This window comes from Lodderomyces beijingensis, assembly GCF_963989305.1.
Source record: "Lodderomyces beijingensis strain CBS 14171 genome assembly, chromosome: 3".
Lineage (NCBI taxonomy): Eukaryota > Fungi > Ascomycota > Pichiomycetes > Serinales > Debaryomycetaceae > Lodderomyces > Lodderomyces beijingensis.
Genome location: NC_089972.1, coordinates 275656 through 301426, shown reverse-complemented (window position 1 = coordinate 301426; position 25771 = coordinate 275656). Strand labels below are relative to the sequence as shown.

The following is a 25771-nucleotide window of genomic DNA, read 5'->3' as shown; positions in this document are numbered from 1 at the left end:
CACACATAGAGGAACAAAAATTGTAGTTGGCTGAGGCTTCACACTTTCTTCACGTAACTAGTAGGGAACATACCCTTTTCACCATTCAACTCGCCCTCGGTCCAGCCGTTCCCTTCTGTGTCATCTTGAACAAGAATGATTCTGTCACCAGCCTGTATCGTCAACTCATCGTCACCATCGGCCTCGTAATCGTACAAGGCTTCCAAATATTGCACTCTTTTCGCTCCTCTTTTCGGCGCCACGGCAGGAGGCGCCAGTTTGCCCGCTGGCGGTGCAGTGCTGATGATTTCAATATAGGATGTAGGCACAAGACCTTGTCCCAGGGGACCATTGACCAACGTCCACCCTGACCCATCGTCGGCTTCAACAACGGTCATTTCGTCTCCCGCAGCCAAGCCTGTTTCGTCCTCACCGGCTGCCGTGTAAGGGTATATGGCCCTAGCCGTAGTTCCATTTCCGGTTCCAGCTGCACCGCCCCTTGATCCGTTTGTTGCCGTGCTTTTATTTCTTCGGAGGCTGAAAATGTTGCTGCCAAGTGAAGTCGAGGTGTTTGCAGTTTTGATTGAATGCGCGTCTGCATTTGCGTCAGAAAGATCAGTGGCAGTGCCAGTCCTGGATTTGCTCTTTAGGAACCCAAATCTTGATTTCTTCTCCGCTGCGGGCGCCACATAACGCAAGTCCTGGTCACCGGCAAAGTTCTGGATGATTTCAATTTCAACTTCGTTCTTGATTCGACTGCTATCCTCTTTCATGAAGCGACTTAAAATCTGCAACGAGTTTTGTAGGTTGCTGTCGAATTTCAAAGTGATGCTGTCCTTGTCGTCTTTCTTGCGCTGAGCTGTGCTCTCCTCGAGAGACTGCTTAATGTCAAGACAGGACAGTTCGAAATTTCTATACTCGTTCGAAGCAATCTGTAAGCGTTTCCTCAATTCCGTGAGTTCTGGTTCCTTGATTATCAAGCTTTCATCGTCGTGCCAGAACGAACATGGTACAAAGTAGAAATCTTGCGGCTCTTGCCAGGCAATGGCATTGTGTTTGATAAACATGGCCACATCCAATTTCGGATTATTTTGCACGGCGGTCTTGTCTACATTGTGTAGCTTCTCCTTGACACGGTCAAGCGAGTTTCGCTCTATAATGCACGCGTTTGTCAATAGCTTGTTCAACAAGGCAACTCTGTCTTCGTTTAGCTCCTGTAAGTAGTCCATTATTTCAGGAATGTCCTGGTAGTAATATTTATCTTTCAACCGATTGGCAATGTTGATCTTTATTAGATACTCGTTCTTGCCATTGTTCATGGCGACTTGCTTCTCCTGCACTTTCCGCTCGTGCTTGTCGCTAGGAGATTTCTGATTTTTATCCCGTGCCGTCTCTGTTGCCTGACACAAGGCATCGTACTGTTTCTTGGACTTGGCAACATCCTCCTCGACTTTTTTCTTTTCGCTATTCAAGAAATCATTGATTCCGCCAATTTGCTTCTCGAGACGGTCGCACTTGTTTCTTAAACTCACGAGGTTCTCCCCTACTTTCGACTGCAACTCGAGACTAAACTTGGATTTTTCCTCGGCAATGGCTTCTGTTTGAGTTAGAACATCGTTCCATAACACAACCGAGGCACTCTCTAGTGAGCCTGGCGTGATCTGGGGCTCGTCACCAACGGAAAGATTCGAGGAGAGTTTTGCCTTTCTTTCGAAATATCTCTTGGTAAGGTCTCGTAGCTTGGAGGAGTAGTCCTTCTCTATAGCGGCCCGTTCACGATAGAACTCGTCGATATCACCTAACCAATTGATACCATTTTTGACCCATTGTGAGGTGATTTTATATGAGTCCTTGAGCTCGTTCCCAATAGATAGCTCTTCTAGCGACATGGAACTTTAGTATAGTCTATTTATTCCCTTTTTCCTTCTGAGACTCGAGTTGGAGTACCAGGTCTTGGTGGTGGTGATGTTGAGATGGATCTTCATGATATTCAGTTTGGAGTGCGCTTTCTCCAACCAAAGTGGTGTAATTATAAGCGAGACCGAGCCGGGGACTGCCACTCAAGTCATCCACCACCAACAACCACGAGATTACGAGAAAGAGGTCGAAGATTGCGCCTTCTCCCCCTCGAACTGCAATTAAAGTCTCTTATCCGAAATTTACGAATGTTTCCTGCTTCAATCAACACGTTCTTGGGTGGAATTTGTAGAGAAAAGAACTCCGTTATTTGGCAGACACATACACACACACGGCTCGTGATACTCTGACTAGAAGTCCAGCTCGGCTCACGGGCGAGTTTGAATGAAGTTGAGAGTTGAATCCATTCCCTTTGACAGCCCAGTACGATGCGGTTATGAGGACGCTCATATTTCCACGATACAGTTCACCATCGATTGCCCCTTTTCTCCGCTTCCTCACGCCCTCTCTCTGTTTGCCAGTACTACTATCACGACTCTCTTGCTACGTCTTGAACACCTCCACCCCCCCAGTTGGTTCTTCTTGTTGCTGTCAGTAGTATAGCTGTCGTTATTTTGCAATTACTTGTAAAGATTTGGTTCTGATCTACTGCTGAATTTTTTTGAAACTCCGATAAACTTGGATTTATTACTGCTTCTGCCAAAAACCGGACTACTTTTGAATGAATGTCAAACCAGCAACCAATGTCCCGAAGACAGCGCCTCTTGGGCCTAGCTAAGACTACAAGAGACAACTATATACCCAAGATCACCACATCGGTATCGTCGCTAGCCGCGGGGGCATCAAGAGCATTCACCAACCCGGGGGAAATTTGTGATGATGATGGCAGGGTGGTACTACCCAAGGACACGTCGATCCAACTCTTCCCAACGTACACTCGACAAAGAAACAACAAGTACTATGTCGACGTGGCAGGATGGGTTTCGGCTCCCGGACTGCTAAATAACCGAAGAAACCGCATGATTCTTACCGTGATTCGCAAATCCATGAGACAGAAGGATGGCCAATTTGCCAACCAGGAGATTGAGAGGTTGGAGCATGACTCCAGCTTGAACCAAGAAGTGTTCAACCCTAACCTGCCGCTGGCTTCCGATGCCGATGCCGAGTCAATTGGCTCATCGGAGTCGGACCAAAGCTCATTTGTGCTGATTGAGGGCTCACCAAACTCGGAAGATAAGATGAAGGAACGGATTGCGGCATTTTTCGCCAAGTCGATCCCGAATACGCAGTTGAGGATCAGTGTTGGCTCCGAGAGTAGCGTTGCGAGGATCAACGACGCCTACATCTTCACAGACGAAACGGGCCATTTTGCAACCACCATTGAAGTTGACTATAAGCCCTCGGTGGTGCTGGCGAGTTCAACCATGGCGGAAACGGTGTTTGCATTCCAAGATGTCATGATCTACCCAAGCACGGGGTTGGGGGTGATTAGTGACATTGACGATACCGTCAAGATCACCGGCGTCACTGGCGATAAACGACTAATGCTCCGGAACTTGTTGGTGGAGGATTTTGAAACTTGGAATATCCCGCCCATAGTCAATTGGTACGCTCTGCTTTACAAGAGGAAAGACGTCAATTTCTTTTACGTTTCCAACTCACCATGGCAGTTGTTCAACTCGATAAACTTGTATTTCAAGCTTGTGGGTTTGCCCAGCGGGTCGATCCATTTGAAGAAATGGGTCGGAAATATCATCTCGTCATTGCTAGAGCCGTCCCAATCGCGCAAGAAAAGAGCTTTAAACAGAATCCTCGAGGATTTCCCCGAGAAAAAGTTCATTTGCATTGGTGACTCGGGCGAGCAAGATTTGGAGGCATACGTTGACCTAGCCCGCGCTTTCCCAAATCAAGTCTTGTCGATAAATATCCGGTACGTGGAGAATTCATTTTCCGATGACGATGATCAACGGATATATAAGGAGTTGATGCGGCTCATTGCTAAGAAGAGAATGGCAGCTACAATGGCTAGCAATGCCACTAGCAACACTAACACCGACAACACCGACAACAACACCACAACAGCAGTGGCTAATAACGCCCCTGTTGCGATTGCGCCCGATTTGGAAACAAACTCCGCCGAGCCGGAACGGGAAATCATGCAAAATCTAATAGACTTGGACGGGCCAGCAGTCAAGCCCAAGAGAAAAGCACCGCCAATGGTGCCCAAAAAGCCCATGAGTCTCCGCAGCCCATCGCTTGACGGAAAGCTAGGACTGCCCACCCCGTCATTGGTCTCTGATCTCGCTAACTCGGTCGAGATCCCCAATGGGTCGAGACCCTCGTCTTCCAACATTGCCTCCGACGGCCATTGGATGGAAGGAGAAAACCTACCTCCTTTACCACCGCGTCGTCCTCGATCGTCGATGATGCGGCCACGGATGGAACAGAGCTATGAAGATGAGTTGGATGAGATTTGCAACTCGCCGGGGTTTATGGATTTGGAGGAGACGGATAAAAAGGGCGCGCAATGGATTAGAAGAATCATCATCGCTATACATGCATTGAAGAACACCAACACCAAGATTAACATTTTCATGGATACCGACGCGGAGTTTTTCAGTGACAGTTCTGCGCACATTGAAGAAATATTGAGAGTTAACTAGTGTGAAATGAAAAAAAAAAAAAATTAAAATTAATATTGTTCTTCTAAGTAGTCACCGGCGCTAGATTGCCGCTGGCTTTGCCATTAGTTAGCTCGGCGTCTCCGCTATCTCGAATTACATCTCCGTTTGAATGGTTATCTTGTGAATCTTCTTCCTGTTCCTGTTGCACATCTCCATTAACGCTGGCCTGCTCGATTTCGCCACTTTGCTCATCCTTCGCCTCGTTGCTTTCCTCCTGATAGTATTCCTGGGCATTGGAACCATCACCGTAATCCTTAATGTTGGCATCGTCCTCCGTTGCCTCTGTTTTGAACTGCGACAAGTCCCACGAGTCGCCGTTGCCTTCATTGTCGTCGTCTTCCGTGAAGTACTTGTCTGAGAACTTCTCCAAGATGACTTCTCTACCAGTGAGAGGTCTCCTTGATTTCTTATCGGCTTCCTTCCGTTGCGACTCCCTTTTGGACCGTTGCTCGATTTTCCATTTTTTGAACGATGCCGCTGTGATGGGAGTGAAATGGGTCTTGTCCATCTTGCTTCTTTCCAACTCCAAAAACTCTTCAAGTGAGATCTTGGGCTCGTTCTCAGCCGCGAGCTTCTCCAACTTCTTTTGCTCCTTTGTCTTCAATACAAAGCCCGGTGGCAAGGAATGCTTGTATTTGCACTCGTTACCACCATTGGGACAGACCCAAAACCACCCGTATTTGCCATTCTCGACAGCCTCGATAAAGTGCTTGCACACTTTGTCCGTGGTGGTCTTGGGATTCCCGTGTTTCGACAAGATGACCGAGCGCAACTTCTCCTCGTCCCAATTGTCCATGGTGTCCTGCTCCTTCTCCTCTCTCGCGTCGGTGTACAAGTCCTTCTTGGCGTCCTTCCGGCCGACATTGGGATCGTGGCTGAATTTACACTTGTTGCCCTTGTTACATAACCCCTGTTTGAAAAACTCACATAGGATGGACTTGGGGTCAACGCCAAATGGCACTTTCTGCTGCTGGATGCCAAAGAGTTTGGCCGCTTCCCTCTTGGCCTCCTCGGCGGCTTTCTTCTCCTCTGCTTTCCGTTTGGCCTCGGCTTCTTTCCTCTTGGCTAGACCCCCGTCGACTCCGCTCTGTATCTGGTTGATCTGCTGCTGCACTTTTTTCGACTTGTTCTTGTTCTTCATCCCAAAGGTCTTGTCCTCGGCCGACTTGGCCTTGGCCTTGGCTTTGTTCTTGTCGGATGGCTGGCTCTTCTTTGGTGGCATAATTGACTAATGACTACTACAGATGCGAGGGTAGGTACCTAACTCCTTTTTTTTGTTGGAGGATTACGTCTTGTGACCAATGTTGATTGAAGAAGGGGAAAATGGATTGTGGGAAGTTGGTCTTTTTTTTTTTTCAGTTACATCATCATCACGAGAGAGAGCTCTTCACGACCTTTTTTTTTCACTGTCTTTGCTTTTCTTTTTCACCCACAATTCCGCTCGTGTGGCTGGGGTGACGATTATACCTGAGAGGTCCGGTTACGAAAGGGCTTTTTTGTTTTGCGCCCATCAGTAAACGAGTCAACGGTAAAGGAGGAGGATCCAGCTAGAGAACACTCCGGGGTACATATACGACACATTAACACTCTTTTGCTGTCTTAAATTAAACTTTTATTACTTCATTAAATCACTGTCTGGTGTTTTTCTTTCTCTTGGGTGGGTTAAGTGTGGGTGTCTGTCGCGTAGGCAGGAAGAGCTCACCGGGAGTCGACAGAGCCATGAAACTCACGGGCGTTTCCAAAAGCTCCAGCTCGGGTCTCACGTTGGTGTTTGAAGAATTTGGAGAATCCTTGTTGTTGTTGTTGTTGTTGTTGTTGGTGGTGGTGGTGGCTGGTTTCTTGGACTTTTTCTTGGTCCCAAGCATCCCTTCCAACTTTGAGCTGTTTTCCAAGATTGGTTCGGCAACCCCAACGCCGTTGCTTTGTCCGTTGCTAAAGGTGGCCCTGGTGCCCACCACGGGCGTCATGAACGAAAAGTTCGACGTGGGGGTCAATTGCGGCGTCCGGTGCGATTCAAGCGCGGGAGAGAACGCCAGGCCAGGGGTAGCGCCATTCTCCCTATTTTTCACAACACTTTTGCTCCTAAATGGGATATATGACCTCTTTATGATTGGCGCCGGTGTAGCATGTTCCTTGTCTGCTCCCATGTAGTAGTCCAAATAACTATTCCTAAACACCAGGTTCGAGTTCATGTTCTTGTTCAATATAGCCGAGACTTTCCCGTCATACGCGCTGGGGAGACCTTCAACGGTGACCAGCTGAGGCGCCAACTGGTCTGCGTCGGAGCGCACCAGCGGTTGTGATAGTTTGTTCCGTTGCTTTGCCGCCTTGGCGAGTTTCTCCGTGTTGAAGAAACTATCAAAGTCGTCAAGGGCAGCCCACATATTGCTCAACGAGACCTCGGGCTCCTCAACACTCATTGAAACCGACTCTGTAGCGTCGGTTAGGCCGCCATTGGGACCATAGTAGTCTTCCAGGTGGAAATGGATCTCTTCATTCTGGGGCTCGGGCTCAGTGGCCGCGGCGCAAGTGGAAAACACCGCGTGCACATTGTTTCTGGTCCTCGTGGCCGTGACTGTGGGCGCAGGCACCGACCATCCGCTTTCCAGAGGCACGCCAAACAACGTCGACGTGTTTTCGTACTCTTTGTGCACGGAAGTGTTGCCCAAGCTCATTCGCAAAATGTCTTCATCCAATTGCGAGCCTGAGATCATCTCGGCGTCGTCCAAGACCTCCAACGCCTGGTCGGCAACATCGGTGGTCAACAACCTCAACAACGGAGATATGAGATCGGCGCTCACGCCGATAAATTCTTCCTTGCGGAAATTTATAAAAGGGATGATGGCTTTCAAAAGAATCAAGTTTTGTTTGCGGAAGGAACGCGTGGTGTTGGAAAGCATCTGCAAAAGCGAAACGAGTATGGTCACTTCATGTTCTGGGAAAAACGAGCTGCGCATCGTGGCTACCGTCTGCACTAGGAAATCTTTTTTGGATCTAAATTTGTTCCTTGAAAATGAAACAAGAATCTTGGCAATTGCCGGTTTATTGCCATTTTCAGCAAGAACACTAATGCTTTCAGCGGCACTGGCAACTTCGGACCCAACAGTTTTCTTCTCCAATGCGTCCAAGAATCTCGGTAAGTTGGCCACCAACGCAGATACGATTCTCGCGTCTCCCATCCCGACAATTTGCGAGTCCTTGAGTTTTAACAACTTGTCCATGAAGTTTAGCGTTGGCTCCCACGATGCCGACGACCTCAAACCAGCCGTAACGATCTGCTGCAACCCTTCAAACTTGCCCTCCCATTTCGGCGGGAAGGTGGATATGAGACACGCGATGGTGTCCTCGGCGTTCAAATCAATCTTGGAGATAAACTTGTTCATCGTGGACAAGACTTCAAGAAACTCCTGCTCGTGGATGGTGCTCCAGCACGCGACACTCGACCAGAATATCTGAGGGAAATCAATCAATTTCTGCGAGTCCACTTCTGCTGCAATCGCGTTCAAGGTCATCAATATCTGCATTGCAAAGCCCTGGATGTCGGCCGATTCGTCCGAGATGGTGTTGGACAACCGGTGAAACATTGCTTTCAACACATCAATGTCCAAGAACGAAATGAGGACCCTGAAGATCTGGAAAGATCTGCATGCGCTGTGCCTCACGGCGCACGTCGTCCCCCACGTCAACGCGATTCTACTCCACGTGTCTTGGAAATTGGGATTGGAAGGAGCAAAAACTTGGAGCAAGCTTCTAACCAACGTGACCATGTTCTGCGGTGTCTGGGCACCCTTTTTATCATTGTTCAAGTCGTCGTATACCCACAACTGCTTTGTTCGATCCTTATTCTTGATCAACGCGATAGTTTCCTTCAGCTTTGGTTTGCCATTTGCCAAGAAATGGATCAAATTGACCAAAAGTTTGCTCGCCAGTTCTCTGATGATGGGTAAGTAGTGGTCCAACAATGTGAGCGAGACATGTAGCAATCTCGGAAGCTTTTCTTGGTCGATGCAGTCCTTCACCGTGAGCAAATCAACTAGAAACACCACGGAAATCTGGCCCAACGAGAACGCCGTTGATTTTTCGTCGCGGTCGAAATGGGATCTCAAGTTGGCAACATAGGGGAAAATGTCTGTCACTTCGATTGCACTCATTCCCGAAGGACGCGGCGGAATCATCAGCTTCGGTTGAAGGTTCTGCATAAGCTTGTTCAATACGTAATCTGGCTGAGGATGCGAAAAGGCCAAGTAATCGATGATCAGGCGCGATTTCTGGACAAAGAAGGCGCTGCGTTTCTCTAAACAAGTCTCTGTTATGTAATTGAGGATCTTGTCGAAATTGTCGTTGCGGTTGGCGATGGTGGTCCAAGCTTTTTCCAAGTCGTGCGAGTTGGTGGTTTCATAAAGGATGGAGAACTCGTACAAGTTGTTCAAGATCATTTCCGAGTCCAAGTTCAACTTTGACACGCCACAACCACCACCACCACCACCATTTTCATTTTTGCTTTCTTTCAAAGTGACGTTTTGCAAAAACATTTCCAAGATCAAAAATAGCAACCTTCTATCGCATTCGGAAATGACGCCATGGAAACTCATCAAGTGGGACAATCTCTGGAATATCCTTCCGGGGTCTCCCGTGGCGATGGACTTGGCAATGTCTGCCAATGCTTTCCTTCTAATCACCAAGCTTTCGCTACTGATGGTCTCGGTGAAATCAGCCAAATTGGCGCCGCCTCCAAATCGTATCCGAAGTGCTTCCAAAAGCTTGACTGCCGACAGCCTGACCCTCGCTACTTCGTTTGCGCAAAGAACGCATGCCAACAACACCAAATAATCAGGGACGGAATCCTGATCCAGATGGTCCTTTTCCACGAAAACTTCGACAAAGGTGCAGAAATAAGTCGGCATCGATTTTTGATAAGTATAGCTCTCTTTAATCACCGCGGCTCGAATCTCTTCGTTTTCAAAATTGTTCTCGAGCAAGTTTCGCAATGCAGAGAGTCCAATTTCTTGCATTTTCTCAAGGTCCGACTCGAGCAAAGAATGGATCCAATCTAGCAAAACCGGCACATCAAAGGAGACAACTGCCAAGTTCCCCGGTATCGTGAGCGTGATTTTCCCCGAGCACAACACGGCCATGCACCTCAACGCCGCCAATTGCAATTTTTTCCTCTCGAGCTCCAAGATGGCAATGGCCGAGGTGTTGTCCTTGCCGCGGCTGATGCGGTTTGTAATCGCGGCGTACCGTTCATCGGTGATGTGGCTGGCGTTTCCGTACCCGCACCACTCCGTCAAGAAGTTGAAGCACGAGATGCGCGCTTCAAAGGGGAACCACGATGTTAGCTTTAACGAGCTTTGGAGCCCTAAAAACATATTGATCAAAAACTCGCAGAAATAACGGCGCAAGGCCTGGTAGTCGATGTTGGTTTGCACGTCATCTAAGGTCAAGAAATTTTTCACATTTTTTACAATCGAGACCAAGACATTCAACACTTCGTCGTCGCCGTATATGATATCGTTGGGTCCAAAATGCTCGGTGGCGTTCATCAAGATGTGCACCACTTCGATGCGGAATCTGTCGTCAGCGGTAGCAGCAGCAGTAGCAAAATCGGATCTCTTTTGCTGCTGCACGTCTTGATTCCACTCATTGACCACTTCGGGGATATTTTCCAAAAAAGTCTTGAATATGTTGATGTTCATGTGGGTCAAGCCGACAATCACCGCTTCTCTGATCATCATCTGCTGCGACTTCAACAAGGGCAACACCATTCTAAACACGGACTTGGCGCTGGTGATTTTTTGATGCTGGATGTAGATCTGCAAGGATTTCTTGCGCCCGTGCGTTGGTTGCTTGGGGAACGAAATCTTTTGCTCGTTTGTGGTGGTTAACGAGGTGCATGCAAACACCAAATAGAGCCGCCACTGGTTCACGAGAATCTCGGGCGGCACCAAGGGAGTGGATTTGGATGAAAATAGCGAGCCCGTGATGGATTTATAGCTGTTGGAATACTCAACAATGAGCTCGTGCATCTGCACTAGACACACGCATACAATGCTGCGGCACATGGCTACGGGCATCGGGCATTTTTCAAAGAGCATCTGCAAAACGGCAGGGTAGATCCGCAACCAAATTGTCGCGTCGATACCGTTATCCGACCCCGCGAGCTTAGTTAGCAAGCTGGGTTCCGTTTTGCGTCTCGATAACCTGTTGCGTTCAGGTACACTCAACTCCTTTTTGAATGGGCGGATGATTTCGTTGACGTCGATGCTTTCCAAGAAATGGATTATTCTTGTTCCTACATCAGCAGCAAACTTGGATGAGCTTCTCGAGTGGATCTTGTGGTTCTGAGGTGGTTTCTCCTCTTGGTCCGTCAAGTTGTAGATTGCTTGATCGAATTTATCGACAATGTTGAGAACAAACAAGCCATAGGACCTCACTTGGGAGTCCTGCGAGCAAAGAAAAAAAAGCCCATTACCTTCGATTTCTTCAACCAGGTTAACAATCGTCTTCCACTCTAGCTCGTCACCCGGGTTTGTCTTTACGTTTGGCAAGTTTGACAAATCCTGGTTCTTGTGATTGATCTGGTACAAGTCATTTAGCACATCCTGATTCATCAACTCGTCCTCTTGGGCCAAAGGGTTGCCAGCTTTTGAAGATTTTCTCTTTTCAAACTCTTCAAACATGTCGTACCAAGTCTGAAGCAACTGGGTGTACAATTTCAACAAACTCATAAAGTTTTGCGAGTTTAGGTAAACGGAGTTGTAAGTGGCGCCGGTCTTTTCTGACAACTGGAAAGCGTACTTTGCATAGATGTTGAGCAAAGTGGTGGGGTTTTTCCGTTTGCACAAGGTTCTCAAGCTTTGCATGGCCGCGGTTCTAATTTTGATATCGCTGTGCACAGCGTTTCTCGTCAACAACTCGACAATTTGCTTGAACGAGACGCTAGCAGTTTGCATCTCGCCCGTGGGAGGCACCATCGTGTACGGTATCGATTTGATCAATGCCGCAAGGAGCTCCACTTCAAGCTCTTTTGAAGTTCTCGAGTTTGAGTCATGGTTAAAGTGGAACGAAAACGAGGATTGAGACTTGGCAGACGCCTCGGCTGAGTTCAAGACGCCAGTGAGGGAACACCCGTGTTGTGCATCGAGTAACCGCAAGAGGACGGCGAATTTGTGGCACAATTCTTCGTGCAACATGATGTTGGTCTTGTTCTTGGCTTTGTACTTGTGGTCAATGACCAACGAGTCTCCATGGCAGTCCTGGCCCGCATCGTTATCAAAGATATCCACGGTAGGGAAAGCTGGTTTGTTGTCGCTCTCGAGTTCCAGTATCAACCCGACGTATGCCCGCACCACCAAAATCACCGTGGTTGTCTCCAACGATTCCAACGAAGACCCGTTGAAGCTCTTTTTGAGAAGTGCACCGAGAACCTGCTCAAGTACATAGTTGAGATGACTATACCCGACAATTTGTATCAAGCTCACAAGGGAGCTCAACAAGTGGACATCGTTTACTAGCCAGTGGTTTTTCTTGTTTCCGCCACCGGCAGACAAAGTGTTGAAAAAGATGAGATTGAAAAACTCGTCTAGTCTTTTGATTGTCGAGTTTAAAGACTCGGGAGCCCTGTACAAGTAAACCCATAGCAATCGGTTGACGCATATGATGAAGGCCCTCTTGTCCTCCAAGGCGATTTTGGGCTTTAGTTTGAATGAGTTTTCTTCAATCACCGAGTACCAAGCCGTAGTGAATACTTCTTTGCTCGATACCGACAAGATTGCCGTGATGAGGTTTAGTAGATGTGCCCAGCCACTGCTCATCGATGACAGCCGATTGCCCAAATTGAAAAGTGATGACGATGAAGCAGAAGCAAAAGTGGTAGTAGTGGTAGTGGTAGTAGTAGTAGTAGTAGTAGCAGGGCCACCGCCGGAGGAGCCAACCAACATGCCCCACATCTGGATGGCTCTTTGGAATATACTCTGAATTCCCTGGTTCCAACCGGGGTCGTTTGCCTCTGCCGTCAAGTCGTTTGCCAACGGGAGAACCAAGCTCGAGATGCAGTCGCAGTAGGCGTAGGTGGTGGCCTCGTTGGAGGCTCGACTAAAAAACTTGGCAAGGATCTGGATAAACTCCTTGCTTTCTTCAAATAGCTCCGGCGGATAGTGGTTCAACTTGAGATATTTCATGCCCGTGATGAGCAAGTATATTCCCGGCTCGTCTTCTTGCTTGATGCGCTCGGGGAGTTTTTCAAGATCAAAGACAAAGCGGTCGCTCACGCTCAAGAATCTCTTTTCCGACATGATGCCTAGTAGCTGGGCAAACAAGGTCCAATTGGCAGCTCGGATGATGGATTGGCTAGTGGTTGCCGGGTCGGTGGTCTTGAGTTGCGTGTATACAATCTGCTCCAACTTGTCCCCCAAGTCTTCGCCCATGACGGTGGTGGGTGTTTGTTTGACCACCTCGATCAACACGCGGCACAAGATGTAAACCGAGACGAGGGATTTTTTTTCGGCATTGATGGCGGTGAGGTGGGCATTTACGATTTGCTCTTCTAGCAATTGCTTCTTTTTCAAGTATTCGCTATTGTTGTTTGCTTCTTGAAATTGTGATGGAGCCAAACCTGTGCCCCCAGCTGCTCCCGCGGCTGCTGCTGCAGAAGACTGATTTCGTTTATGGGCGATTTTGGACAAGCTTTTACTCCGCATCAAACTCAAACTGCGCTTCACTTTTGCCGGAGGTGACGTTGCTGCTGTTGCTGTTGCTGTTGCTGTTGCTGTTGCTCCTATTGCTGCTGTAGTGGCCATGCGAGCCAGGTCGGGACGGTATTCAGCTGCAGAGCTAGTTTTGCCTAGGATAACTGCTTTTTCAAGCTCGATAGCTGCCATAGCAGCTACTTCGCTCTTTGATTTTCGCCAGGTAAAGACACTGTCGATAACGGGTTTTGGTTTTCGGCGGGCAATGTAGCCCAATGAGGATACGATGCGGTCGAATTGAGGGTCGGCACCCTCGGCAAAGATTTTGAACAAGCACGATTCCTCGTTGACCGAGTGCTCGAGGAAAACGTTTAATTTGCGTTCTGCGTGTCTGACAAACTGGGTGAATATGATGTTTAGTGAATATTCCGCGGGGGTTTTGAAGGAGGTTGCGAGATTTCTTCTTGATAGGCCCAGGCCCTGGTGGTCTTCTGGGTTTATGCTGGTGACTTTCTGCAACGAGTTTGATGACAATGGCGGCGGGAGCTGCGGAGAAGGTTCTGTGGGGTTGTGCAAGTGGTGGAATGCGGATAACGGCGATGCCAGCAGATTGGCATGTAGTAGTAGGAACCTGCCGTCGCGCGGACTCGGGGTGTTGTTGTCGGGGAGGGTGTCAAAGTTGGCCTGCATTTTTTTGGCAAAGATTTTGCGGGGGTTCGCGAGAGGAGGCGGTTGCTGAAGCTTGAATGAGGTGTTGTGTTCGTGCAAATCGTTTGGTAGAAAAGTGAGCCCGGTTGCCATTGTTGGAGTTTCTTCTGGATCGTGAGCCTGAGCATCATCTTGGGGATAAGCTTGGGCGTGATAGTCGAGCTGCTGGGCACTGATTGCAATTGAGTCGCTGGTCTCAAAAGATAGCCCCGAGTGGTTGTTGCTGAGACTGAGGTTGCCGCCCGTTTCGATTTGCTCGAGGCTCACTTCTTGCATGTGTGGTTCTCTATCCAAGGAGGTGTCGGGGGTGAATGACGGATTATGTAGCAGCAGCAGCTGCTGCTGCTGCTCGTCGGCATTTTTTTTGGAGCTGCGCGAGTCAATCCGCTGCTGCTGGTAGTACCAGTGGTCTGGGTCTCGGCTCTCGTCGTAGTAGTCGTCGAGGTTGGGGATAGAGATCTCTTTGCCGTGGGGTCTTGCTCCCACGCGAGGCTCCTCAGATTGAGTATTTAGGTCGTCCAAATCTGGAATTTCAATCATGGTGGGAAATCTAGCTACGTTCAGTTGACAGGGTAGATTAATCGTCACTTAGACTGCTCATCTGGATATGGGGTGGTTTTGGGGGGTGGTGGCAGCACTTTCAAATATATGTGTAGTGAATCCCGTCTGGTATAGATGCGCCTGGTGTCTAAAGTTTTCACTTTTGACGGTGGGTATTTTTTTTTTGTTTTTTTGTTTACCTGTGCGATTGTCGTGTCGGCGCAGTGTCTGGTGTTCAGAAGTGGTGCTGCGACACTGGCACGTGACTGAGGCCTACGTTGTCACGTGACTACAAAGGCAAGAAACAGCTGTATCAACCAGGGCAAGCCTTGTGTTACACTCTGCCTCAGTTCTGCAGAAACTCAAAAGTAGCTGGCAAAGACGGCAAGGGAGTCGAGTTTGGACGCCGTGAGAAGCCCAGGAGGGTGATTGTTGAACGTGCCATCGGTTCCGTTGACTTGTTGTGGGCAGGAGGCAAGACATGCACTACTGCGTTGATATGGCCTCACTTGTATCATAAACTGCAGCTCTCTATGGCCATAAGGGGAACTGCAGAGCTGTGTTAATATGCCAGACTCTCCTTTTTCTCGTGACTAGACGAATCCACATGGGCAAAAAGCATTGGGTTGCGCTTCCGCTTGCGTACGAGAGAATGCGCGCGCGGAAAGAGACATGTGTTGCTAAACTGTTGCCCTTTACGAGAAACCACCGATACAGTGCTCCGTTCAACTGACCCCAGGGGTGATCTCCCCCCCCCCCCCCCCCCCCCATGGCGTAGTTTCAAGCGACGGGACCCCTGCTTGGATGAAAAGGCGGCGCATGGGCCACCTCTGGTCCCACCTGTGGAATTTGCTACGGGGCCATCTCTGGTCTCACCTGTGTGATTTGCTACGGGCACTTTCGTTCAACTGACCCCAGGGGTGATCTCCCTCCATTGCGTAGTTTCAAGTGACGGGACTCCTGCTTGGATGAAAAGGCGGCGCATGGGCCACCTCTGGTCCCACCTGTGGAATTTGCTACGGGGCCATCTCTGGTCTCACCTGTAGAACTTGCTACGGGCACCTTAGCATGGAAATAAATCTAGAAAAAAAAAAAAAAGAGAACGAAACGTCATGTCAAAACCCCCCCCCCTTCAGAGAGAATATACAAGATGGCTCTAGCTGTTAGTTGGCCTTGGTTCCAAGAGCTTAAAGCCAAGTTGCTGTTGTTCCCCACATTACCGGATGGAACAACCACGTAAAAACGCTAGACACAAGTGACAAAAAAAATCAACAGGGGAGGATTAACTCCTACATCACTTTCTTCAGCGCCGGTGGAAGTTGCATTGCTGGCTTCGTCTGCTTCTTATACGTCAAACAACCGTTGGCCCTCGGTTCAATCGCATTTTTTTTTTTTTTTTTTTTTTTTATTTCGTCCAATGTCGTATTGGGTAACACCGACATCCGCCTGTTGCTAACAAACCCCAACAAGAACACCTCAAGAAAAAAGGCCGTCGGGTTAGAGACTCAACATGGGCAAAAAAACTGCTGACCTTATATATATACACATACTGGCTCGTTCCTTGGACACTTTCCCCGGTTCCCCGGGGACATCTCAATGTCGCTCGGACAAATGTCGCGCTAGCTTTTGTTAGCGCAAAGAATCGGAGCCGAGCATAGTAGCAGCAGTTATATTTCCCCATGATTTGGGCACGGGCGCACTACCCTCCGCCCCCCTCCTTCTTTCTCCATATCTCCATTTGGCTTTTTTTTCATAAGATACTTTTGAAGTCTTTCGCCCCCCCTTTCTATTATGGCAGGTAGTGTAGCATAGATTGCCCCTGTATATATATATATAGCACCAATAACCCACTATCCCCACATATATATATATATATATAAATTTTCATTTCGGTTCCCATCCATCCACCAACGTCAGGTGCTTTTTCTTTTTCTCTTATTTATCACTAGGTTTCGAGCTTCAGGTTTGGATCCGGCTTTAGCGTCAGCGCATTTTTACATATATTTTTGTTGATTTTTGTTTCGCAGACCGCCCAGGATGTCAGTTAAGGAGCAGCTCAGACAGAAGAACGCCGACGATGTTGTTGTTGTGGCCGCGTACAGAACCGCGTTGACCAAAGGAGGCAAAGGCGGCTTCAAGGACGTCAAGTCCGACTTTATCTTGAGGCAATTGGCGCACGAGTTTATCAAAAAGACGCAGTTGGACCCCAAGTTGGTGCAGGACATCGCCATTGGCAACGTGTTGCACGCGAGGGGCGGCGACTTTGAGCACCGGGCCGCGTTGATGTCGGCGGGGTTCCCCCACACGGCCAGCTTCATCGCCATCAACAGACTCTGTTCGTCGGGGTTGATGACCATCTCGCAGATTGCCAACAAGATCAAGTTGGGCGAGATTGAGTGCGGTGTCGCGGGCGGGGTCGAGTCGATGACCAAGGACTATGGCCCCAACGCGTTGGTTGCCATCGACGCGGCATACGCCAAGGACCCCGAGTTTTTGAAAACACAGATCCCCATGGGCATAACCAACGAGAATGTCTGTGAAAAATTCAACATTGCGAGAGACGTGCAGGATGAGTTTGCCGCTTCGAGTTATAACAAGGCGGAAAAGGCGCAGAAAGAGGGCAGGTTCAAGGACGAAATCTTGCCCATTGAAGTTTTCCAAGAAGATGACGACGATGACGACGATGAAGCGGAAGGCGAGGACGACGACGACGACGACGTTAAGGAGAAGAAGGTTTGGATCAGTGAAGACGAAGGTATTAGAGCCGGCGTCACTGCCGCTGGCTTGAGCAAGATTAAGCCGGCGTTTAAGGAAAATGGTGTCAGTTCTGCCGGTAACTCGTCGCAAGTCACCGATGGCGCCGCTTTGGTCTTGTTGATGAAGCGTTCCTTTGCTGAAAAGCACGGTTACAAACCCGTGGCCAAGTACTTGCAAACCTCGATCTGCGGTGTGCCTCCGGAAATCATGGGCGTCGGTCCCGCTGTCGCTATCCCCAAGGTGTTGAAGGCGTTGCACTTGACCATTGACGATATCAATGTCTACGAAATCAACGAAGCGTTTGCTGGCCAGTGTCTCTACTCCATTGAAAGCTGCGGCATCCCCCAGGAGAAGGTCAACAAGAATGGTGGTGCCATTGCCTTGGGCCACCCTATGGGCTGCACCGGTGCTAGACAGTATGCTACCATTTTGAGATTGTTGGAGCCTGGCGAGTTTGGGTTGACTTCAATGTGTATCGGTACCGGCATGGGTGCCGCCTCGGTTATCATTAGAGAGTAAAGTAGTCCGTCCTTAGCTTTCCCACCTAAATAAACATCGTGTATTTTAGCAATCAAATTGCCCCAGGCCCTTGCAAATGAAAAGCCAACTGGCTGCGGGGGTTCCAGGCCCTTGCAAATGAAGATGATCCACTCTAGTAAATTAACGAATAAAATAACTCTATATATAAAGTCAAACACTACTGACTCAAAAAATCAACATTCAAAACAAGTCAAATCAAGCAAACAAGAGGCCTCTAAAGGAGGGAGGGGGGGGGGGGTAGCTTCCCTTTCCCTTTCCCTTTCTCTTTTTTTTTTTTTTGTTTTAATGATACACACGATGGAATGGTTGCCCACGGAAGCTTTTTCATCTCGAAGCGGCATTTCTCCACTCCTGTGGCTGAGCTAGGGCCGCCGGCTCTATATATTACAACATTTTGTTCATCACTGACAGCCATGGTGGTTCCAAGGGAAAGGGGGAACGAGGTTTTAAATTAATAGCCGATGGTAGCAGCGGACCCACTCTGCTGGATCCATCCATTCACCACCTCCTCCGTCAAACTAGCATCGAAAGAAACCAGATCATCAACCTTCAAAATATGCACCTCATCCAGAATAAAGATAACAGCCGCCTTCATCGACCCCGACGTGGGTCTCGCGAAATAATCCTGCGATCCAGCACCACCCGAATTACTCTCAAATGCAGCGCCTTGTCCACTGTGCAAATGGCTAATCAACTTGGTCGAGCCGCCACTCAAGATCTCAAAGAGGTCCAACTCGCCGCACCCGGTGCTCCAGCACGAACATGAAGCGTCGCCATATTGCAACGTGCGCGGGATCTTGGCGTTGAGAAGCCACACCGCGGGCATGTCGCCATTGAAACCGGAAGCGGAGTCATGGGGCATCTCGAATTCAAAGACAAAGATCTTGGACGAGCCGCCGAAACCATGGTGCGCTACGCTGTTGGGGCGCACGTAGCCGCAGGAGCCATCGCTGGAACATTGTTGCGAGGACATAATCACAAATTCCTTGTTGGATGGAAGCGTGACGGATGAGAGGGCGACTGGCTGCAGTGAGCCGCCGGAGTTGTCGGCGTTGGCGTAGGATAACGAGTTGCCGAACGCAGCTGACCATGTACCGCTGCCACTGCCGCCGTAGTAGTTGAGGAAGACGCAGCTGTCGGCGGAGCCGGGGGTGTAGTAGGCGGATCTGGTCCATGCGCCGTCGGCGGTTGGGGTCTCGCTTGACTCGGGCACCGAGGAGGTGGTGGTGGGGGCCAGTTTGGTCGAGAGCGGTCTGTAGGCCTTACCTTCGCCGCCCAAGGCTGAGATGGAGGTTGTGCCTGCTTCTTGGCTCACTGGGTCTGCTACTGGTGACGCCTTGTCGGATACGGGGGTTTCTGAAGTCGACACGGTGGATGTCGCTTGCGAGGTCACGAGATTGCCGTTGGAGTCAACAAACACGGTTTCGGTAACAGCCACAACTTCAGTGGCTCTCTTGTGCTTGTGGTGGATGTGTTTCACGTTGCAGTCCTGTTCATCGAGCTGTCTCTTGGAGTTGGACTTGGGGTAGTAGACGCCAAACTGCAACAACTTGATGGGGCCTCGAAAGTGCACCGAAACTTCTTCGTTCAAAGGTGCCAAGTTCCCGGAAAAGGCAAACGGTTGCAGCTTGCACACTCCCGAAGTTTCGTCCATCGAGATCACGTCTTGGTAACTTCCGGAGAAGCCAATGCCTTTGTACAAGACCTTGTTTGTTTCTGAGCAGTAGTAGTTGCCTCCGTCTATAATACACCCGTTGGCCTCAACGGAGACGAGCGAAGACAACACTGCCAACAACGACGCCGTGGTGAACTTCATTTCAATGTTTTTGAACTATTATCGAGCTTGTGTTTAATGAAAGTGTTAAGGAGGGACTTGACAGTTGGGGTAGTTTAATGAAAGTATGCTTTTTTTTCTGAAAGGAAGGAATGAAGGGTCGGTGTGGGAGAAGACGAAAGTAGGTCTTTAACTAATCAACAAGCACTTCTACTTGAAGTTCGAAACTGACTGTCGCTAAGCCTGGAGTGTTGGATAAGACCGAAAGGGAGGAAAAACAAGAGAAGCAAAAAACAAAAGAATCAAAAACAAAAAAAAAAAACAAGAGAGAAGGAAAAGAGCAAGATTAAATGAATATATTGTCTTCAATCACAAGGAACCAACCAAAGAGAAAATGGTGTATTTTTGTTGTTGAACACCTGGTGGATTCGGGTAATTTTTTTTTATTAAATGGCGTGCCCCCATTCGATTGGGTATATGTTTACAATTGTTGCAAAATAAACAACTAAAAAAAATAAAAAAAAAGTCTCGGTGGTGTTTTGTGTCGCTCAACTCTAGCAATTGGTAGCGGCTAACAAGGAGAAACCTGCATACAAACCCATCCGTTTTTGGAAACAAACACGACACGAAACCAAAAAAAAATCTTCGTCAACAGACTCCTTCAGCAACAACAACAACAACAGCAAAAGAGACAAGGAGAGGCAGAACAACGCGGTGTGTTAGCAGCTCCTCGATTTAGAGCGCAGCTGATAGCCCTTGTTGCGTTGGGGGCTGGCGCGGGCTTAAAATGCACCCATGGGGGAGGGACTTGAGGGCTAGATTCACAAGCGCAAGGCCCGCTGTCGAGTTATCGAGCTGTGTCACGTGAGAGCGCAGTTAAGATCGTCACATTGCCAGAAAGAATGGGTTTGCTGCTTGCAGCAAGAAACGTCAGTATGGGAAAATTATAACGAGCCCAATCGTCGCATTCTTTCTTATTTTTTTTGGTCTTTAAGTTTTAGTTTTGTTTTTGATTTTTTTTTTTTGATCCCATTCCCAGCCATTTCTTGGTATGGGGACGAGAGCGAGTATCGCACATTGCCTATAGTGGTGGTGGTGGTGGTGGGTGTAGCTGCAATTGATCTGGGTTGAAGAAGAGCGGGTCTTTTTTTTTTCTTTGTTTTTTGCAATTTTGGTGGCTGGACGGTCTGCTGATCTCGTCGAGGATTCGTTTCGAATAACGTTGCCTTGCGCCAGCACCACCACCCCCCGAGGTTACGCTTGGGCTTGGCTCGGATGCTACCTCGGGAATGAGCTCTGCCTGAGCTAAAAGATTAGCCATTTGTTTCATCTCGAGATCGACTTGCGGTTTTTGTTGTCACTTGCTCCTCCAGCGACCCATGATGCACCTGGGCGCAGCGTCGTGTTGGATCAAGAGACAACAAAAACCCCACCCCACGTTCTTTTGTTTCTTTCATAGTGATGGGCTCATTACTGAAGGATGAAGCGTTTTTTTTCTATTATATTGCATCACAGGGAGGCATTGCTGCGGGAAAGATCTAGGTGCCTTGCATGGGCTAAGCAGAGACTCGTGCGAGAAAAGAGTCTCGAGGACATCGCGCTATTTCTTTCTTTTTTTTTTTTTTTCCTCTTGATTGATCCAGCACGGGAGGACGGACTCTAAATGGGCTACTGGGGGTTAGTATGGCTTTGGGTTAGGAGAGTTGAAGACTATTTGCTTTTTTTAGTGCGATGTTGCAGTTGGGTTCGCCTCGAGCGCACCAGCAGTGGGACTCGAAAAGCATGGGCCACGCAGTGACAAAATAGCACACTTCTTTTTTAGTTCGGCTAAACAACCTCGAGCTATCATGAGCCGATTCCTCCCATTCTCTTCCTTTAGACAAGCGAGGACGTTGGTTTGCCGGGAGTGTAACCATAGCATCATAACCATGATGTCACGAAAATACCCAGGTGCTGAGCTTATTTTTCTTTATTTTTCCCAAGAGAATGTCACATCGACGTCACCTTTGCTTGCATTTCGTCTCGGCACCAAGGGCCCTCCACCACGGTTAACAACACGTATCCTCGTCTCTAGACCTCTAGCTCAGGATAGCACAGTAAAACTCAGCTGATTCAAAGCTGACACGAAACTCCTAAAGCAGCAGCTCATTTTTTTATTTTCGCAGCAATTTCGCTAAAAAAAAGAAAGGAAATAATAAAATGAAAAAAGGGCCAGCCTCCATCACCACACAAGATCTTTCATTTTTTTTTTTAAGTTTGATTTGATCTTGTTGCTCGGGCCATTTTTGAAGTTGCAAGCCAGCTAACCATCATCTTGGGGTTGAAACCGTTCACCACAGGCGGGGTGGAATGAAAAAGAAAATCAGAGATCGACCTCGAGAAATGGCATTCTTGAAACGGTTTCCTGACTGATTTGTGTTTCTGTAGTGGCTGCAGAGCACTAAACGTAATTTGACAATTTGTGCCGTAATCATATTTTTCACGTGATGAAGATGTCCTCTTGTTTCATCGTAGTTTCACACGTGCAAGGGACCCCCGGTGTTTCTGTTACCGGCAGGTCTCCCGCAGAGGGGAGTCGTGGTATGGATATTATGCAGTTGACGGGGCTGGCTTATGTTATCGATCGTGAAGAGGGAAGGGATGGAGTAGTTCTAGACTGAGAGTCAGAACGTGGCAAGATCAGAGTTACCAGAGTTACGATGTGAGACATCGTCATCAACCAATCATTAAAAAAAAAAACGCATGTTGTCGATCGCCGCTGGCGATAGATCTTGCATAACAAGATGCAAACTTCTCCAATTTTGCTCGATGGCTCTAGACTGATGAAGAAGGTACCCGTAGACCGTGACTTTTATAACGCGGATGTCTTTCCTCTCTTACTCGAAGCGCATGGCCGATGATGCAGATGTCAACTCCACCACTCCTAAAATACGAACATCAAGAGCTGCAAAAAGTGCACCTATGATGTACCCACTTTGATAAATGACTCCTTCTCTTGTTTTCGTTTGCCCCTCCCCTCTCAAGTCAGATGACAAAGTTTGGTGGTACCAGTGTCCCGAATCACAAGGCTGCGCTCACGTGCAACTTGAACAGTCTGGCGCGATAACTACAGAGCACACGTGATACCACTCGACCTCGAGCTCAAGAATGCAAGTGGATATCCTCTGTTTGCAACATGAGCACAGATGACTACCTCAGCTTACGCAATATAGCTCGCTTCTTTTAAGTTTTGAGCCATGAGGCAATAACACTTCATAGCTCAACGTTGTCTAGTTACATTTTTTGTGAGTTTTTCCTCACTGGGTTCATCTCACTAAGCTCGGTATACTCTAAAAAAACTGACCCATCTTCATCGTCGCCAGCTCAATCTTCAGTAATTGCGGCATTCCCACCCCCTAAGTCCTTCCTTCAAACTCCTCAAAGTCTTCAATTAAGCCTCTACCCTCTTCACCGGCAACAGCGCGGTCTTGGCCGTCGCTAGTTTTCTCCTTCAACCAGCTGGGAGTACACCTCCACTCTTCAGGCTTGATGACGCCGTTGAAGCACAATGTGCCGCACACAAGCACAATGAACCCCAGCAACTGCAACCAGTGGAACTGCTCCCACCCCATCGCGATAGCCACGATCCACACAATGAGCGTCCGGCACGTGTCAACCGTGCTCCTCGCCGTAGCACTAATGCGATGGGTAATCGACAACCCGCAGAAATTAAACGTAGCAATCGAGATCATGATCAATATCGACGAGATGAGCACACGGGGGTTGGTCACTGTTTGAGCAAACGCTTCAATCATGTTAAATTTGGAGTCGGCAAACTCGTCGGGGGTTTGCCAGTAGCTGAATATATAGTTGAGCAAGATCATAAAGAATAGTATCGAGGCTGTGCCGAAGAAACCCTCGATGTAGACTAGTTGGAGCGGCATGATGGGGTTGCGCGCGAGTATGTGTTCCTCCACGACGAACTGGATGCCTTGAAGCGAGGTGGCAACAACGATAAGCGAGATTCCCAAGATGATAGCCCCGGCGGCGGAGGCCGATGTGGCTGCACTAGCGACTGACTTCAGCCCGCTGTGACGCGACCCACTGAGTCCCACAATGGCAACGCCCAAAGTGACAAACAGCAAGCTGAGCCATTGCAATTTGGTGATTTTCCGCTTCAAGAACACCACCGACAATATCGCCACAAACAACACGACCGAGCCCCGTGTCATTTGGTAGATCGAAACGGGGGTGTAAACCAAGCCAATGTTCAACAAGGTGGTGCAGCTCAAGTCGCAAATTGCGGGAATGGCCAATCGCCAATTCTCGAGCAAGCCGATATGCTCTGCTTGCACTTTGCGCTTGATGCGTTCCTCAGTGTCGTCTGCACCGGCACTTTCAGGCGAGCTCAAGATTGAAACTTCGCTCGCGTCGGCCCCTCTCTTGTTTTGCTGTTGTTGTTGTACTTGTTGGGCCTGGTGATATCGATACGCAATGTAAACGAGAAACATGGCCAATTCACCGAGAAACATCTGGAGGGTTTGGATGCCCGGCTGCTCGAACTTCACCGGCGTCCCCTCTGCGCCAGAGCAGTTCTTGACGCATTGGTTGTCCTGGTATTTGGTTAGAAGCGAGTTTGCTGCTCCGGTGATGAGCGTGCCCCCAACTATGAGACATAGGCTTAGGATTCCTCCTGTCATTCTTTAACTGGAGGTAAAAGGAGAAAACGGGATCTTCGCTGGCCTTTCCTTTCGATAATCTATTGGCTAGCGTCGTTGGTGTTTTCTTTTTGACGGTGGCCAGTAGGGTGTCCTTTCTGCGTGCGGCACTAAATTTCACAACGTGTTGCAGAAATCCCGATTCGTGGCCCAATGCGGTAATTGGTCACACGGGGCGATTCACGAGTATGTCGTGAAGACAAGGGGGAGCGACAACCAAAGTGGTACGGCTAAGAGCAAGAGGGATGGGAATCGATCTGGGGAATAGGCCGTTGGTGGTGGTGGTGGTGGCGGGTTCATTCTCCAACTTTTAACGGGCAAGTGCAAGGTTGTGCATGCCTTGGGATCGGCGCTTAGAGGTGGAGTCTACAAAGAGCGCAGCATAGACTGGCACCCTCGGCACAGGGTCTCATCATAATCACCACTCAAGGTACCCCCCTCCAGTGAGTCCGCTCAAGGGTGAGTAACTCACTCCAAAAGCCCTGCCTCCTCTTGTAGTATCTTTTGTTTCGTTTCCAAAGATGCACAGGCAAGCGGTGACGCTTTTTTCCAAAAATATTGAAATCACAGATGCCGACAGAGATCGGCATATTCAAGAACCCCGTCCCTGCCTGCTTCTTATCCGAGGCATCATCTTCGTCATCATCGTCACCGTCACCAATCACCACCAACAACGACTGGAACACACCCTCCCTTTTTTCCTTTCTTTCCTTCCTTCTTATTCCCCTTTTTTTTTCTATTTTGCTAGCTAATGCCGGACGTAGCACCGTCGACCCCAAATGAAAAGACCACGGTACAATTTGCACCTGTCAAAGACGAAGAACAACCAGGGGTGCCTCGCGACCAAGATCAAACATCGCCTCGTGCGCCATCTACTTTTCCTCAACCCCATTTTCCAAAAACCACCATTGGCCCTTTTACTCCCCTACAACCACAACCGCGTAAAATCGCACTATCGCTTACGCTAGTCAATGGCCTGGTTTACTACATGAGACTGGCCCAGATCAAGGACCCGCACATCGTGGCTATCCATGACACCTTGATGAAACTGGGCACGCTATTCATCACTACCCTATTCTGCTTGCTTCAGAACTTGAACAATGCCCCGCGCGATATGTTTGTGCGCAACCGCGTGGGAATCTTTGCCGAGGTCTACCTGGAGTCGTTTGCGCAGTTGCCCTTTTTGGGCGAGATTGAGTTGAGCAAAGAGGAGTTTGATGTGGTGTTGAAGTTGTTTGACGAGTTTTACAACGATTACAATTTCGTCACTTTGAGCTCGATGAAGATCAAGAGCCGCAATTACTTGCAGCGTGACATCTCGGAATGGTTCAAGGCTCGCGGCGTGATTATGGATGCTAAGAAGGACTTCAGGAGAGAAGTGTTGAGTGCCGGGTTGAATGATTGGAAAATGCATCTTCAAAGATGATGGTGGTGGTGGTGTGGGAAGTGAGTAGTTTTGATCTCTTTTTTTTTTTTTTTTGAAGCTAA

General features: G+C 48.7%; 8 protein-coding genes across 8 annotated transcripts; 3 read left to right on the top strand and 5 right to left on the bottom strand. All coding sequences in view use genetic code 12, as the record gives it.

Annotated features, from left to right (window-relative positions):
- Positions 1-38: 38 nt before the first annotated feature.
- Positions 39-1868, bottom strand: LODBEIA_P22420 (uncharacterized protein; the record flags this gene model as incomplete). Its single annotated transcript, XM_066972220.1, has 1 exon — positions 39-1868. One exon carries the CDS (start codon positions 1866-1868, stop codon positions 39-41), a length of 1830 nt encoding a protein of 609 aa, XP_066829180.1.
- A 771-nt stretch (positions 1869-2639) lies between these two features.
- On the top strand, positions 2640-4559 carry LODBEIA_P22410 (uncharacterized protein; the record flags this gene model as incomplete). Its single annotated transcript, XM_066972219.1, has 1 exon — positions 2640-4559. One exon carries the CDS (start codon positions 2640-2642, stop codon positions 4557-4559), a length of 1920 nt encoding a protein of 639 aa, XP_066829179.1.
- A 43-nt stretch (positions 4560-4602) lies between these two features.
- Positions 4603-5802, bottom strand: LODBEIA_P22400 (uncharacterized protein; the record flags this gene model as incomplete). Its single annotated transcript, XM_066972218.1, has 1 exon — positions 4603-5802. One exon carries the CDS (start codon positions 5800-5802, stop codon positions 4603-4605), a length of 1200 nt encoding a protein of 399 aa, XP_066829178.1.
- A 406-nt stretch (positions 5803-6208) lies between these two features.
- LODBEIA_P22390 (uncharacterized protein) lies at positions 6209-14515 on the bottom strand (the record flags this gene model as incomplete). Its single annotated transcript, XM_066972216.1, has 1 exon — positions 6209-14515. The coding sequence occupies one exon, from the start codon at positions 14513-14515 to the stop codon at positions 6209-6211; it is 8307 nt and encodes a 2768-aa protein (XP_066829177.1).
- A 2037-nt stretch (positions 14516-16552) lies between these two features.
- On the top strand, positions 16553-17791 carry LODBEIA_P22380 (uncharacterized protein; the record flags this gene model as incomplete). The annotated part of the gene is made up of 1 exon (XM_066972215.1): positions 16553-17791. The coding sequence occupies one exon, from the start codon at positions 16553-16555 to the stop codon at positions 17789-17791; it is 1239 nt and encodes a 412-aa protein (XP_066829176.1).
- A 472-nt stretch (positions 17792-18263) lies between these two features.
- On the bottom strand, positions 18264-19628 carry LODBEIA_P22370 (uncharacterized protein; the record flags this gene model as incomplete). The annotated part of the gene is made up of 1 exon (XM_066972214.1): positions 18264-19628. One exon carries the CDS (start codon positions 19626-19628, stop codon positions 18264-18266), a length of 1365 nt encoding a protein of 454 aa, XP_066829175.1.
- A 3353-nt stretch (positions 19629-22981) lies between these two features.
- LODBEIA_P22360 (uncharacterized protein) lies at positions 22982-24265 on the bottom strand (the record flags this gene model as incomplete). Its single annotated transcript, XM_066972213.1, has 1 exon — positions 22982-24265. The coding sequence occupies one exon, from the start codon at positions 24263-24265 to the stop codon at positions 22982-22984; it is 1284 nt and encodes a 427-aa protein (XP_066829174.1).
- Positions 24266-25034: 769 nt separating this feature from the next.
- LODBEIA_P22350 (uncharacterized protein) lies at positions 25035-25709 on the top strand (the record flags this gene model as incomplete). The annotated part of the gene is made up of 1 exon (XM_066972212.1): positions 25035-25709. One exon carries the CDS (start codon positions 25035-25037, stop codon positions 25707-25709), a length of 675 nt encoding a protein of 224 aa, XP_066829173.1.
- Positions 25710-25771: the final 62 nt, after the last annotated feature.